Source organism: Miscanthus floridulus, chromosome 14 (genome assembly GCF_019320115.1).
Source record: "Miscanthus floridulus cultivar M001 chromosome 14, ASM1932011v1, whole genome shotgun sequence".
Classification (NCBI taxonomy): Eukaryota; Viridiplantae; Streptophyta; class Magnoliopsida; order Poales; family Poaceae; genus Miscanthus; species Miscanthus floridulus.
Genome location: NC_089593.1, coordinates 81,021,436 through 81,037,249, shown reverse-complemented (window position 1 = coordinate 81,037,249; position 15,814 = coordinate 81,021,436). Strand labels below are relative to the sequence as shown.

Here is a 15,814-nt window from a genome sequence, read left to right as displayed (position 1 = left end):
GAGGGCACCTGTTGAAGCGTTGCTGCAACCAGGCTAAGCTGACACCCAACGTCTTCTTCTTCTTCCCTTCTTTAGGGTCGAGTGGCTGGTGGCCGGTAAACTACTCCACCATATCCTTCTAGTTCAGTGGGTCTACCATGCCTGTTATTGTCGGACCATCCAAGTGAAGGCCCAAAATGTAGCCAACATCTTGCATGAGCATGGACATCTCTCTAGAGGGTAGGTGGAAGCTATGGGTCTCTAGACGCCACCTATCGATGAAGGCGGTGAGGAGGGGACCATCCATGTTTGGGAGGCCAGCATTGATAGCTCTAGCTAAGCCTAGAAAACCGACTCCTGCTCTTGAGAGGTACGGAGCATAGTGCTCTCTCACTCAAGCGGTCGGTGAGTTTAGGGATGCAGCGGGACCAAGGCCTGGAAAAAACAACGTTAGAATCAATAGCAGGGTTAAAGGCATTATACATGAAAAGGAAAGATTATGTGAAAATCACTTACTACACCGTTGTCTACCATCAAGTGCGCTCGGTGGTCCTTATCATAGTAGGTCTCAAGAAGGGGGAATTGCGGGTGCGCCATGCTGTAATTGTGAAAATTATGACACAATGTTAGAACATGGAAAAAGTAAATGAAACATGATAGATGGTACAAAAACAATGAACAAATGCATGTAATACATAAGCAACACCTATTTTAATCTATGTATGTACCTTTATAACCTTCAAACCACTATGACTCCCGTTCCATGTTTCTAATTCTTTGACTTCTTACGCTTCTTATGTGTGGCAGCGGTATGACCGGTTTTGTGGCATTTGGAGCAACGTACTTGTCCCAGTGCCTCATCAAAGTCGCCAAAACCATACATATCTTCACCATACCTGTTTGATGCATCCATAACTCCTCAGAGCCGCTTTTTCTTCCTTCTACCCTTCTTTGTCTTCAAAAGGTCCAGGTTGGGAACATAATCCAACCCGTAGTACCTGAGCCATTGTGTCGGATCTAGGTAAGGCTCGAAGCTCGACCCCCACACTTTGAGAGTGTTTGACGTGAGGTAAAAAGGAGACATGAACTTTTCACTTTTGTGGTCTAGACCCCTGCATCTGCAAGCTATAATGACATGCGAGCAAGGCACATGGAGGAGTTGCGGAATGTTACAAGAGCATTCCGCTTTGTCAAGGTCCACCCTATAATTCCTACCACCGTACTTCTTGCCCCCTGGGTTCATTCCTCCGGCTAACCTAATATTGTACACTAACCTCGATAGCCCAAAGGCCTCCCCCACTTGGTTGCAAGCTATCATCTCTAAGAGATCCAAGCGTTTCCTACTGGCTCTACCCCATTTCTCTTTGGACGCCTTTGCTATGTACCATCGATTGACAAAGTATTCATTGCACTTCCTGAATGAGTACTCCACAATACCTGACATAGGGACTGCGCGGATACCCTTGAACACCTTGTTGAACGATTCTGAAGAATTGGTAGTCATCACGCCATACCGAAGACCTCCATCATCAAATGCAAGAGCCCATTTGCCCCTTTGAGGCATCTGATCCTCAAGCCAAGTCTTTGCCCTAGCATTGAGGGCCTTCTGTAACTCCACAAGTGTCTCTTCGAACTTTTCCTTGGTTCGATACCCACATAGTGACTTCAACTTCTGAACTACCTCCTTTTTCTTCTGCCTCCTCCATATGTTGGCAGCAAAGTGCCTCATGCACCACCAATGCTCAAGAGGAGGGCGTCCATCTACATGCTCTTTCACAGCTGTCAGCAGACCATGATGTCGATCTAAGATCATGCATATGTTCCAAGATGAATGGAGCACATGCTATCTCACAAGCTTCATGAACCAACACCAACTGTCATCGTTCTCACCCTCAGCCAAAACAAATGCTAAATGGACAAGTTGATTGTCCGGGTCCACTCCAACGGCAATCATCAATACACCCCTGTACTTGCCTATCAGGAATGTACCATCAACAAGTACTAAGGGACAACAATGCTTGAAGGCCTCTGTGGACTGAGTAAAACACCAAAAAACTCTCTACAGAACATGCTTCGGAACGCCATCCACATCCGTGACAATGCGACCCACATAAGGATACCACAAAGGCCTAGATTGTAGTGTTTCATGGCACTTAGAATCCTAGGAACTTGGTTGTACGCCTCTTTCCAATCGCCCCATAACAACTCTATAGCATGCTGCTTTGCACGCCATGCCTTTGAGTACTTCACTCTATAACCAATGAACCCAAATATGGTCTCGATCATGCTTGAAACAGATGTGTCACTATCGGCCCTAACTATGCCAATAAGACGACAACTAATGTAACTGGCTAGGTTTTGTGCGTGCACTCTTTGGCTTCAAAGATAGACACATGTGAGGTTGCCTCACATTGCGAATCTTCCACTTCTCATTTCTTTGCCTCTGAGCCCATAGACCCATTAACATCCATTCTTACAAAGGACCATGTACCTCTTGTTCTTGTCGAAGTGGTTCACATAATAAGGCATGTGAAACCGAATGACATAATCCATCAGGAAATATTTGAGATACTCCAACTTATCAAATGCCATTCCCTTCTTAATCTGCTCCTCCTCACTATCTGGTCCCTCATCAGCCAACAACGACAAACCGGTGTCACATATTACCTGGTATGTCTTTTATGAAAAATGGTAGGTCTTTCAAATCTTGAGAAGAGATTTCTATAAGGGGGAGGGGCTGCAATACCCTAGTGTTAAGTATTGCATTTGGCACTTGCATTTCATGAGCACAAGCATCATCCAAGCATTCATGAGCATGAGCATGTGGAATTTCATCTTATCCTTTACATATTATCACATGTGATGTTGATTATATACATGTATATGCTTGTGATCATGTGTGACCAATGCAAGAGATGGTTGTGAGGCCACAAAAACACCTTAGCCACATCTAGGATGGAAAATGGAACAATGTTTGTATTCATGACATGGGCCAATTTTGCTTCTAAGTCCTAGTTTACTCATAATGTCATTTTTCATGATCCTACTTTGACCAAAGTTGAACTATAGCATAGAGTGTTTGCATGGCAGTGCACCCTTAATAAAAGTTGTAGTTCTTGACATGGGTAACAAACTTTGTTTAAGGGTCATGAGCTAAATCAGTGCTTAAGTGGGCCAAATAGTGCTCCTAAGTTTCAATTTGGATGATGTTTTGTAACTTAGAAAATTTTCTAAGTCTAAACCTGATTTTAGTTTCCATGTGCTCTACTTTGGAGCTCTGTAGTTTCAAAACCATCGTGAATTAGACAAAACTTTCTAAAGCAAAGTTGTAGATCCCTTATATCTCTATAATTTCTATTACTGATGTTTTTGCTAAATCACCACGGATTAGGAGTAATGATAGTGTGAAAACACGCTATCAGTCGGTCTGAAACCGGCCGATCAAGCAGCAGCAGTGGCTGACCGGCCATAGGCCGTGGCTGGCGTGTGGTGTGCACTTGCTAGGACTGGGTCGTATCATGGCCGGGTGCGCGCTGAAGAGGCCACCGCGCATCCCTGCCCTCACTCGCTCCCCTCACTTGCTCTCACTCTATCTCACCCGCTCTCGCTCCAGCAGTAGCATAGCCGAGCACCGCCATCGCCGTTGCCGAGCTCCGCCGGCAGCGCTCGCCACCCATGTAGCACCACCACCCAATCTAGCTCGCCCATAGCTCTGCCATGAGCCGCTCTACCTCCCTGACTCGCCACTCCACTATTCGAGCCAAGGTAAAGCGGCATTTCACGTCGAGGTCGCCGCCATGGCCACGGAGCGCCGCCGAGCTCTGAGCTCACCATGGCTAGCCTTATACACCGCTCCTCCTACCTTTTTCTCTGTTGGTTCATCATCACCATAGATCATAGATGCTCACACCATAGTTGGTTTAACCGCTACCGCCATACGGGAACATGTGACTGCACCGTGCGTGCCCGCCATGGCTGTGAGCTCAAGCTTGCCGTGGCTGTCCCTCACTAGATCCCGTCCTCCCCCTCCTGTGTTCATTTCTAAGCCGCCATGAACCCTAGCACCTTCTCCTATGATGGAGACCCATCACCCACCACCTTCATGTCGAAACGGTAAGCGCTGCCGTGTGTGCTATGCATGGCCGTGCCTCTATGCACGTGGCTAGAGCTCACCGTCGTGCCACAGTAGCTTGATCTACACCGTAGAGCTCTACTAGGGTTAGTAGAAACTATAGCTATGCTTACCTAACCGTGCCACCACTGGAGATGGTCAGTTCGCTACCGCGCATCGCCACCGAGCCACCATGGTCGTCGGTGAGGTCGCTCCAGTGAACCGCAAAGCAAACCATGGGTACCATTCGACGTGGGGTGTCATGGGGAGCACGATGGTGAAGACCTCATCATCGGTGACCTCGCCGACAGCGAGTTCTTATCGGTCGAAGGCCGCGCTCTATGCTGGTCTCGTTGACGGGTGGGACCCGTTGACCGTGGGGCCCAACTGTCAGTCAGAGTTGAAATGATTTTCTTGATTTATTTTCATAGATTTGAATGCAAACTTCAAAAATTGATATCTTAAGCTAGGGTTGTCCAATTTGGGTGAACCAAATTTTGTTGGATTCATCTTATATTGTAGTATTTGTGAAAAATATGAAACCTACTATTTGGAGTCGTTTTCTGTGTGAATTAAGTTAAGTTGGTTAAGTGCTTTTAAAATAGCTTTTATCTTATAAAATGCATAACTTGAGCCAGCAAGGTGATAAAATTGTGATTCCAATTTTGTTGGTCTTGTCTTGACATGCTATAGCTAGGAAAAATACTAAACCTATAGTAGACATACTTAGAATATAGTCTTTCTATTTTACCTTAATTAAATGCTAGTTTATGGTGAAATTAATTGGGGGTAAAAATACATAACTTATCATCATGCAAATTTCTACATAGTGTTCTTATGCTAGGGTGAAAGTAAAGAAAATATGAAATATGTTGTTTGACACTTTTCATTATGCTAACCTATTTTTGCTAAAATAAGCCTATGCAACTTGTCATTTTTGTAGAATTTGCTATACTTATCAAAATGACATAAAATTTGTACAGTAGACTATTGTGGTCATATGTAACCTACTGTAATTTTATACAAATTTATTGATCATTGGAAATAATTATCCTCTAAATCACCCTATTATATAAGGAAATTAATAAATGCACATAAGTAAATTATTTGGGCTTAACCATGATGTTTTCTATGGTGCTTGTGATGCATATGATCTGTTGATATTAGTATTTGTGCTTGGAATTAATTGGTTATAGGCAGCTAGTTAATTATTCCTTTATAATTCAACTAGATGGCTGCATTAGTAGTTTCTGTTGTGGTGACAAATTCATGATGTAATGATCTTTTCTGCAAAACTTGTCCATAACAAAGTTGTAGATAACTTACTCATCTAGCTTGTCCAAAAATTTTATAGTCATAGACCTAATGGTTTGAATATTATAGCTTTTAAAAGTCTGCTGTGACATTTGCTTGTCCTCTGGACGGACCTGAAAGATTGAATTGTTTGACCTGGATAGCTACTAAGTCATCTTAAGATGATTATAAGGAAGTTGTATACAATTTTATAAGATTTCTAGAAAGTCCACAACCATATTGTTTGGATGTGTATAACTCTTGTTATGGTCAAAACAAGTGGTTCTATCATGTAGCCCAAAAAATATTTAAATAGGTGTTTGTTTAATTACTAGAGAGGAGATATGCACCTACTCAGTAAAAGAAAATTCATCTTGTTATCACTTTAATACATTACTATTAAGGACACTTATGAGTATGCATTATCTATGTATCCATGATATCTTATTTCATGCTCATACATATAGGATCGCCCGAAGGAGTAACCCTGCTAGAATTCGAAGAGGCAGAGGAGAATTAGGAGACACCATAGCCAGCAGCTCCCGAAGGCGAGGAGCAAGCTACTAAGGAACTTCTGAAGTGCCCTGACGACCGACCCACTTCTTTCCTAAAAGGCAAGCCCCGGAGCATTTTAAGTCTCCTATGTTTTACAAAATATCACTTAAGTCTTTTATATTTGATGCATTAGGTTGTAAGAATTGATTTGGAAACACTTGATGCATAGAACTACCTTGTCCATATATATATATATATATATATACCTTTAACCCTATATAGGTCTAGGATCGAATATATGCTTAGCAATGCTTAGACCGGTAGAAGTCGGGTGATTTCCTGTCACCTGCGATATATAGGTGGATACCGGAGCACGGTTGGCTATATTTGCTATCATGGAACAGAACCATGGGGTAATATAACTGGAGACCGGGCGGAGTCTATGTGTAGGTTGACTCATGTGATTCCGTCTGTGTCGATTAAGGACCGCATCGTTGGAGGCCCTCTTCTCATTTTGAACGCATGCATCTCACTTAGCTAACCAGATAACTCGTTCTGACTGCAAAGCTGAGTAGTTCAACTCAGCCGGGCCCCGTTCTGTTAGAGTGCTCACAGTGGAGGTAGTAAGGATGTGCGGGGAGCCGATGTGAGGCCAAGGGCAGGTTAGAGTCATGATCAACCTGGCATCCGGTAGTGTCCCTGATTGTGCGGCGCTGATCGAACCCGAGAATTTAAGCTAAGTTGTACCAAAGGTCACCTAAGGTGACCGTTGATCTGGTTTACCTAGGTTTGTGTTAGGAATACTGTCCAGCTGGTTGCAATCGATTCAAATCGCCGTCTCTTCCGAATAGTGAGAAACTTGATGGAGCCCCTTCATCGTAGTAAGTGGATTATGGAATATGATGGTTCTGATGAATATTAAAATCTTACACCGGCTATGGTTACTATTGTTATGCTACTAAATGATATACCACATGTTTGGCATAGGTTAGTTGCTAATCTAGAGATGAATAGCTATGATTAACTTGATGATCGAATTAAAAAAATATATAGCTGAATTAGTGGCTTTTTATGCAAAATGTTGTCAAGCTAGCTCCACTTATAAAGCCTTGCATGATCCTTGTAGTCACTTTATTTTTGGTTTATGACGGGTAAGTCTAGCTGAGTACCTTCTTGTACTCAGGGTTTATTTCCCACTTGTTGCAGATAACACAGTCTTTCATGGCTATTGTAAGAATTGTTTCTGTCCCACTGTGGATGAGGAGTAGGCCCCGGGCAAGGCGCTTCTACTTATATATCTTATGTGTGATGCTTTTGTGGGTGGTGATCATGAACTGGCTTGTATTAAACAATGGTGTGAGATGTTGGTTTTAAAACTACTTTGCTTCCGCTATTATTACTTTATTTGGAACTTGGGTTGTAATAACTTTAATCGCACTCTGATGTATGGCAATGTATTTGTGAACTCTATGTAACATGTGGCATGTATGTTGAATCATGAACAATCTTAGTTGTATGTTGGCGATGAATCGAGACCCTTCATGGTACTCAACGGACTGCCGGGTTTATATGGGCTCAAGTATGATAATGCGACCGTTTGTGGGCTGCCATTGTATTTGGGCTCTTATAAATTGGACGGTTCTATTATGATCATTACCGATACAAGACCCATCCACCAATAGAAAGGTGAAAGGACATAGAAAAGAATAAGATGCTCATGCAAATATGCGAGAGAAAGAAAATATAAAAGTTGTTAGGATAATTTAAAAATAGTTCAAGATTGATGATTTAAAATTGTCTTCTATATTTTAGGATCGATATTTTGAAAACTATTAGAGAAACCAACAAATATGCTTCTAACTTTTTTAGCCACTTGAAAAACTCATCGATCTACCAATTATTTGTTTGGGAACTATATGCTGACCCGTCTTCGCCTCAGTGGTCAGTGCTTGTGGAATTATGGAAGGACTGTACCTGCCCTGTTTGGACACGGAAATTTTACAAACTCCAGCTCCGGAGCCCCGATTGACTACTACAAGATCCATCCATGATGCACTATATAAATATGAATAATGCGTTGTCAAAAATTGTTGCTTGTTTTTTCTTATAGATTATAAAAAAAGAGAAAAGAGGTACTAGTAGTACATTACCTTGGGAGTTGCAAGGAGCCAAGGAATCTAACCGTTCTGTCCTCTGAATTCTTGCAATGGGAGCAACAAGAATACGCGATCGAGCACAGTTGCAAAAAGTAAAGAAAAAAAATGATGCCTTGCGACTGCAGTTACTGATGGCCGATCCCTGCGGCTTTAAATTTTAAATTTCCCATGAGAGCTTGTTCGTTACTAGATAGTCAGAATATACCCATCCCTCTTCCCCACGACACTCCATCTCTCCTCTGCACCCACACTCCATCCCCTCCCTTGTCTCCACACGCTTCTTCCCTCTGGCTCATGGAGTCATGGACACTTCATCCTCTCCTCCGTCTGTATATATTCAGTTGTTGCCCTACCAAGGTGAGGCAGCTTCAGCAGGTATATATTCCTCTGCTCCGGCTGGTGCACAGCGAGACAGCTAGGCATCTTCTATTCCTCCGACGAGTGCGTGACAACAGCGACAGCCGACAGACATGTCGTCGCCGACCGCGCCTTGGTTTGCCGGTGTGTGCCAAGTCATCATCTTTCCTTTTCTATCTGCACAGTCCTTGGTGTGTGTGTGTGTACCAGCTCTCTCCTCTAAAACGTACAGTACGCATGTTGCAGATCTCTTCACAGATGACAGGGTGAGGACCCTATCGCACCAGGTCTCCACACTTGGGGACAGGGTGTGGGAACTGGAGCACAAAATCACCCAGCTGGTCGGCGAGAAGGGCAAGCTGAAGAAGCAATTGCAGGAGACAAAGGCGATCTCAAGCCACAAGGAACATGTGGAGAGAAGCTTCAAGGCTGAAAATGATAAGCTTCGGTCGGAGGTTTTGGTCGCAGAGGAAAAATGTAGCAAGTCTGAAAATGATAAGCTGCAGTCGGAGGTTTTGGTCGTAGAGGAAAAATGTAGCAAGTCTGAAGCAGAGGTTGAGATGCTGAAGAAGGAATTAGGCGCGCTGGCTGAGGCAAAAGAGGCAGCTGACTATGAGTTTAATTATGAGATAATCATCCTGGAATCAGAGGATCGCAAGAGGAGGCTGGAGGAAAATCAGGCCATCAAGGATTTGGCAGAGAGTGAAAATGACAAGCATCGGTCGGAGGCTCTGATCACAGAGGAAAAGCAAAACATGCCTGAAGCAGAAATTGAGAGGCTCAAGATGGAACTGAGTGGGTTGGCGGAGGCAAAGGAGGTGGCCGCGAAGGCATTTGATGCAAAAAAATGCAGAAATCACCGAGGAATTAGAGGATCTTAAGAGGAAGCTGAAGGAAATCCAAACAAATAAGGATTTTTTGGAGGGAGAAAATGATAAGGTTCGGTCCGAGGTTTTCGCAGCGGAGGAGAAATGTAGGCAGTCTGAAGCAGAGGTTAAGTGCCTTAAGCAATTGGTGGAGGCAAAGGAGGCAGCGGCAAAGGCATCTGAAGCTGAGAAGGTAGAAGTCATGAAGGAAATGGACAACCTTAAGAGGAAAATAGAGGAAATCCAGGCCATCAAGGATTCGGTGGAGAGTCAAAATCAGGAGCTTCGATCGAAGATTTTGACTGCAGAGCAGGAGCATAGTCTATTTGAAGCAGAGGTTAAGAGCCTCAAGATGGAATTGGGTTCAGTAGAGGAGGCCAAGGAGGTTCTTGCGAAGGAGTTTGATGCTGAGAAGGCAGAAATCCTGAAGGAAGTAGAGGATCTTAAGAGGAAGGTGGAGGAATTACAGGTCAACAAGGATTTGTTGGAGGCTGAAAATGACAAGCTTCGGTTGGAGGTTTTCAGCTGGGTCTGATCCGCGTTTCTGTGTCACAGCTGCAAGCATCCTGTAACGAGCTTGATGCGAAGCATTCACGCCTGAATAATGAGAAGAATTCAGTCCAGAAAGCACTAGTGTCTGAGAAGGTTGAAGGTAACAAGCTGAAGTAAAAAATTGAGGAGCTCGAGAATTACGTTGCTGAAAAGGATGGCGAGAATGAGAAACTAAAGGCAGCATTGGAGGAAAAGAAGAGTGAGATCGATGCCCTTAGCAAAGACAATGAGCTGCTACATCTCACGGTTGCTGAGGCACAAGAGAAGAATAAAGGTAGCATTTTGTCATTCTTATCACCGTGCGGCTCCAAATAACTTGGTTGTAATGTCTTGCATTACTAATGCAATGGTGAATAGTTGGTATTATGCATTGAAATAAAAATTTCAATTTTCTTTGTGATATATGATGTCTTCATGTTACATTCATGGGGATGTAGTTTGTGGTGCTCACATTTTTTTTTTTGCACTTTGATTGAAGTCAGGGGTGCATATGAGCCTAGGGCCCCTTTGTCAAAGTGCCCCTCAATTTTTTATCAAAGTGCAAAAGAGGTTCAAGTGAGCTCACTTAGATTTTGATGGCCTAGTCGAGCAGGCCCTAGTCATCTGTAGATTTGGTTGGCCCAACAAACTGATGACAAAGGCCCTTTCCCAACTCATCTCGGTGGTTTGTCTCTCCATCATTGACAACTCCACGTCCGAATCCAAGCAAGCGGTGGCATGGACAAATCGCATGGCAGGCATGAGAGTGGCTTGCTCGGGCTAAACAGCACTGCCTGCGCCGACAATGCATCAACAACCTCTCCATGTTTGATGTTTCCACCTGTGGGCTCTTGCATATTGCATGGAGAGCACACATGGTGCACGACTCACCAGTAGGCATCCCATAAATTTGTTACCTTGATGTCAAATTTTGATGGATAAATCCCCATTTATTAATTATATTTTATTTGCAAATATATTGCATGTCCATTTATAAAAATATAACCAACTTGTAGGTGTATCTTTGGGTTCACATGCTATTTTTTATGAATATTTAAGAGGCTAGCATGAATCACATCATCATTAGTTAGATATTTCTTTCACTTTCATCTTAAACGTTTTCATCAAATTTTATGTTCAATTAAGTGTGAATTCAAATATAATACAGATAATGCATTGTATACTATACGTTTCTTATTATTTATGTTGGTGTTTGACTTGGTGCAGCAGGTGGTTTTGATGTCTAAATGTTGGGCCTAGGAATGAGAATTTCATGAGCTCCATAACTGGTAAAAGTGCGACCTTAAGTATTAGTATTACTCAACAAAGAAATACACTCATTAGTAATGGCAACAATCGAAATGTTTCTAGTGAGAAATAGTTAGGATTTGCCATGTTTCATAAGGTTGGATCTTTTGGTTGTGTTTGGATAGACTCTGGGTTCGGGATTGGGATATGTGATGGGTTATAAATATAGGCGGGTTTTAAAGCCCTAGTTTGATTTTGGATAATTGATGAAACCTATTTGGACTAACTCTATGCTCTAAGTGTGGATTTGAGATAGGTTGGTCCAACCCAAGTGATGGAGCTAAGTGACACTCATGGATGGAGATGGCCACATGAAATGAGTGATGATAATCGAGCTCCAGACTTGGAAAAGTAGAAAGAGAAAAATAAAATGGGCTCAAGGCAAAGGTGATATCCATAGGGCCATTTTGTTTTGGTGATCAAGACACTTAGTGAGTGTGATCACATTTAAGATAGATAGCCGTGCCATTAAGAAGGGTGAAACTCGTCGTGAAATGCGGTTATCAAAGTGACACTAGATGTTCTAATTCATTGCATATGCATTTAGATTTTAGTGAGTGCTAACACCCTTAAAAATATTTGTGAAAAATTGCTAACACACGTGTACAAAATGATACACTTGGTGGTTAGCATATTTGAGCAAGAGTGGAGAAGTTAAAAAAGAAAAGGAGTTGTCTCGAGGTGACCGGATGCTGCTCTGGCAGCGACCGGACTCAGCAGCCGTGTCCCATCAATGGCGTGCAGTGAAGGTGCGCTCTCAGTCTGTGACCGGACGTAGGCGAGGGCGAGCGATCGGACGTGACGGTGACAAGTCCGGTCACTGGTGACGTACGATGACGTTGGGCGCTGAAGCTGGCCAGAGGGGATCGGACGCAGGTGGCCGCGAAGGCATTTGATGCAAAAAAAAAATGCAGAAATCACCGAGGAATTAGAGGATCTTAAGAGGAAGCTGAAGGAAATCCAAACAAATAAGGATTTTTTGGAGGGAGAAAATGATAAGGCTCGGTCCGAGGTTTTCGCAGCGGAGGAGAAATGTAGGCAGTCTGAAGCAGAGGTTAAGTGCCTTAAGCAAGTAGTGGGTGCATTGGTGGAGGCAAAGGAGGCAGCGGCAAAGGCATCTGAAGCTGAGAAGGTAGAAGTCATGAAGGAAATGGACAACCTTAAGAGGAAAATAGAGGAAATCCAGGCCAACAAGGATTCGGCGGAGAGTCAAAATCAGGAGCTTCGATCGAAGATTTTGACTGCTGAGCAGGAGCATTGTCTATTTGAAGCAGAGGTTAAGAGCCTCAAGATGGAATTGGGTTCAGTAGAGGAGGCCAAGGAGGTTCTTGCGAAGGAGTTTGATGCTGAGAAGGCAGAAATCCTGAAGGAAGTAGAGGATCTTAAGAGGAAGGTGATGGAATTCCAGGTCAACAAGGATTTGTTGGAGGGTGAAAATGACAAGCTTCGGTTGGAGGTTTTGACCGCAGAGCAGAAACGAAGTATGTCCGAAGCAGAGGCTAAGAGCCTTAAGATGGAATTGGGTGCATTAGTGGAGGCAAAGGAGGCGGCTGCAAAGGCATTTGACGTCGAGAAAGCAAAAATCATGAAGGAATTAAGGGATCTTAAGAGGAAGGTGGAGGAAATCCAAACCAAGAAGGATTTGGTGGAGGGAGAAAAGGATAAGCTTCGTTTGGAGATTTTAATAGCAGAGCAGAAACATGCCATGTCTGAATTAGATGTGAAACGCCTCAGGATGGACTTGGCTGCATTGGCAGAGGCGAAGGAGACAGCTGTGATGTCTTTTGACGCTGAGAAGGCCAAATTGATGAAGGAAGTAGAGAGCCTCAAGAGGAAGATAGAGGAAATCCACGCCAGCAAGGAAGCTGCTGAGGAAGCAGGGCGCAACAAAGATGCCGAGGCTGATAGGCTGAAGGATGAGCTGGTGAAGATCCGCATTTCTGTGTCACAGCTGCAAGCATCCTGTAACGAGCTTGATGCGAAGCATTCACGCCTGAATGATGAGAAGAATTCAGTCCAGAAAGCACTAGTGTCTGAGAAGGTTGAAGGTAACAAGCTGAAGCTAAAAATTGAAGAGCTCGAGAATTATGTTGCTGATAAGGATGGTGAGAATGGGAAACTAAAGGCGGCATTGGAGGAAAAGAAGAGTGAGATCGATGCCCTCAGCAAGGACAATGAGCTGCTACACCTCACAGTTGCTGAGGCACAGGAGAAGAATAAAGGTAGCATTTTATCATTCTTATCACCGTGCGGCTCCAAATAACTTGGTTGTAATGTGTTGCATTACTAATGCAATGGTGAATTGTTAGTATTATGCAATGAAATAAAAATTTCAATTTAAACTCTTGGCGAAGTTGTGAAGCGCGGTGGCACGGAAAACTTATGTATTTCGAACCCATTCAGCCCTCTTGGGCAAACTAATGTTGAAATGAAGCAGGTGGGGGATCCTCTCTCCCTCCGTTGAATTCTCAAAAAATAAAAATTTCAATTTTCTTTGTGATATGTGATGCCTTCATGTTACATTCATTGGGATGTCGTTTGTGGTGCCTCACATTTTTTGCACTTTGTTGAAAGTTAGGGGTATATATGGGCCTAGGGAATCTATGTCCACGACCCTAGGTGTAACCAAAAAATTCAAGTAACCTCAATTAGATTTTGTTGGCCTAGTCGAGCAGGCCCTAGTTACATCTGCAGGTTTGGTTGGCTCAGCAAACTGATGACACAAGGCCCTTTCTCAACTCATCTCGGTGGCTCATCTCTCCATCATTCACATGTTGCATCCAAATCCAAGCAAGCGGTAGCATGGACAACTAACATGCATAGGCAACTAACAAGCGGTAGCATGGACAACTAACAAGCATAAGATAACAAGCAAGGTAACCAATTTATGGCTGGGGCCAAACAGCACCGCCTTCACCGACAATGCATCGACAACCTCTCCATGGTTCCACCTTTGGGCTCTCGCATATTGCATTGAGAGCACACATGTATGGTGCACAACTCACCACACAGCAGCCAACATCCCATAAATTGGTTACCTTGATGTCAAAAATTTCGATGGGTAAATCCCCATTTCTTAATTCTATTTTATTTGCATATATATTGCATGTCCATTTATAAAATATCCAACTTGTAGGTGTAACTTTAGATTCACATGCTATTTTTTATGAATGTTTAAGAGGCTAGGATGAATCACATCGTCATTAGATAGATCTTTTTTTCACTTTCATGCTAAATGTTTTCATCAAATTTTATGTTCAATTAAGTGTGAATTCAAATATCATACAGATAATGCACTGTATACTATACGTTTCTTATTATCTCCATTGGTGTTTGACTTGGTGCAGCAGGTGGTTTTGGTGTTTAAATGTTGGACCTAGGCATGAGAACTTCATGAGCTCCATAACTGGTAAAAGTGCGACCTTAAGTATTAGTATTACTCAACAAAGAAATGCACTCATTAGTAATGGCAACAATCGAAATGTTTCTAGTGAGAAATAGTTAGGATTTGCCATGTTTTATAAGGTTTAATCTTTTGGTGGTGTTTGGGTAGGCTCTGGGTTCGGGATAGGGATATGTGATGGGTTATAATATAGGTGGGTTTGGTTCGGATATGGTAATTTAACAATTTTCCTTGTTTGGTCTTTGTTGGGTTTGGTTTTGGGATATAACATTTGTTACCAAAATACCCCTCACAAAACAAATGAAAAATCATTTGTGCAAGGTAGCTTCTAAGCATAAACGATTCGAGATATGAAGATTCCTCCTGCTTAGTTATTGCTCCTCAATTGGATAGACAATCTATAGCTGCAAGCAAAGAGAAAAGAAAAGGAGGGGAGTTAAAAGGTAAAATGGAGGAATAAGACAAATCCATAGTCAAAGGAACCAACAAACATCAATCGAACATATTGTAGATCAACCAAGTGCCTTGGCATCTTGCCCAAAGCAGACTTGGGAAACCAAGCACTGTTGTAGAGATAGATGCCGGTGACTTGGATCTATAGGGATGAAAGTGACACAAATAATCCTCCGATTTGATCCGAACCCGAATTTTGAGGATATAGAGAATGTAACATCCCAGATGTTAAAAAACAGTTAAAACTTGATCATGTGCATCATGAAGCATAATCAACAAGCATTAAGGCATAAATGCATTCATATATCAAGTAATGTTCCATTAATGCATTTTATGTTTCAATAAGAGCATGTCCATGTTGCACATGTGATGTTTCATGTGTTGCATAAAGTGATGTTTCATTTATAGCTTTGCTATGTTGCATATATAGTGTTTCATATGTTGCAATTCCTATGTTTCATATGTTGCATGAAATGTTGTCATAAATATCAATTAAGGTTCTTTGTGAATTTATATATGAGATTTTTCTTAAAACAATTAAAATTTGGTTAATATAAACTTTGTAGTTCAAAGTATGCTCTTTCATGTAGAATCAATATGTGATGATGTTTCCAAGTTAAACATGTTTAAAATTGACCTCCAAAAGTTGAATTAATGCTGACTACACAGTCATTTTTATGGCCAAGTCCCTGGAAACCAGTTAATAAGTTCAATCTTTGGAGATTTATCAAACGAAATTTCATAAATAAAACTTGTCTAAACTTTGTTCAAATTGTTTGGTGCTATGTTTGATCTATGATAATGTGTAATTAGTTGATATGTTTGATAACTGGTTGATCACTAATTGATTGCTCAAAGTTGC

At 42.4% G+C, this 15,814-nt stretch overlaps 1 protein-coding gene across 1 annotated transcript; it reads left to right on the top strand.

The window, feature by feature from the left end:
- Positions 1-8,405: 8,405 nt before the first annotated feature.
- LOC136502660 (uncharacterized) lies at positions 8,406-13,359 on the top strand. Its single transcript, XM_066497907.1, has 4 exons — positions 8,406-8,535; positions 8,638-8,846; positions 8,904-9,231; positions 11,999-13,359. Exons 1-4 carry the CDS (start codon positions 8,505-8,507, stop codon positions 13,357-13,359), a joined length of 1,929 nt encoding a protein of 642 aa, XP_066354004.1. The 5' UTR covers positions 8,406-8,504.
- Positions 13,360-15,814: the final 2,455 nt, after the last annotated feature.

Bases quoted from the DNA above. Each gene is read 5' to 3' on its own strand.
- LOC136502660 (XM_066497907.1), top strand. From the start codon at position 8,505: ATGTCGTCGCCGACCGCGCCTTGGTTTGCCG. The intron at 8,536-8,637 runs GTGTGTGCCAAG...CGCATGTTGCAG, and splicing joins GACCGCGCCTTGGTTTGCCG to ATCTCTTCACAGATGACAGG. The intron at 8,847-8,903 runs GTTTTGGTCGCA...CTGCAGTCGGAG, and splicing joins ATGATAAGCTTCGGTCGGAG to GTTTTGGTCGTAGAGGAAAA.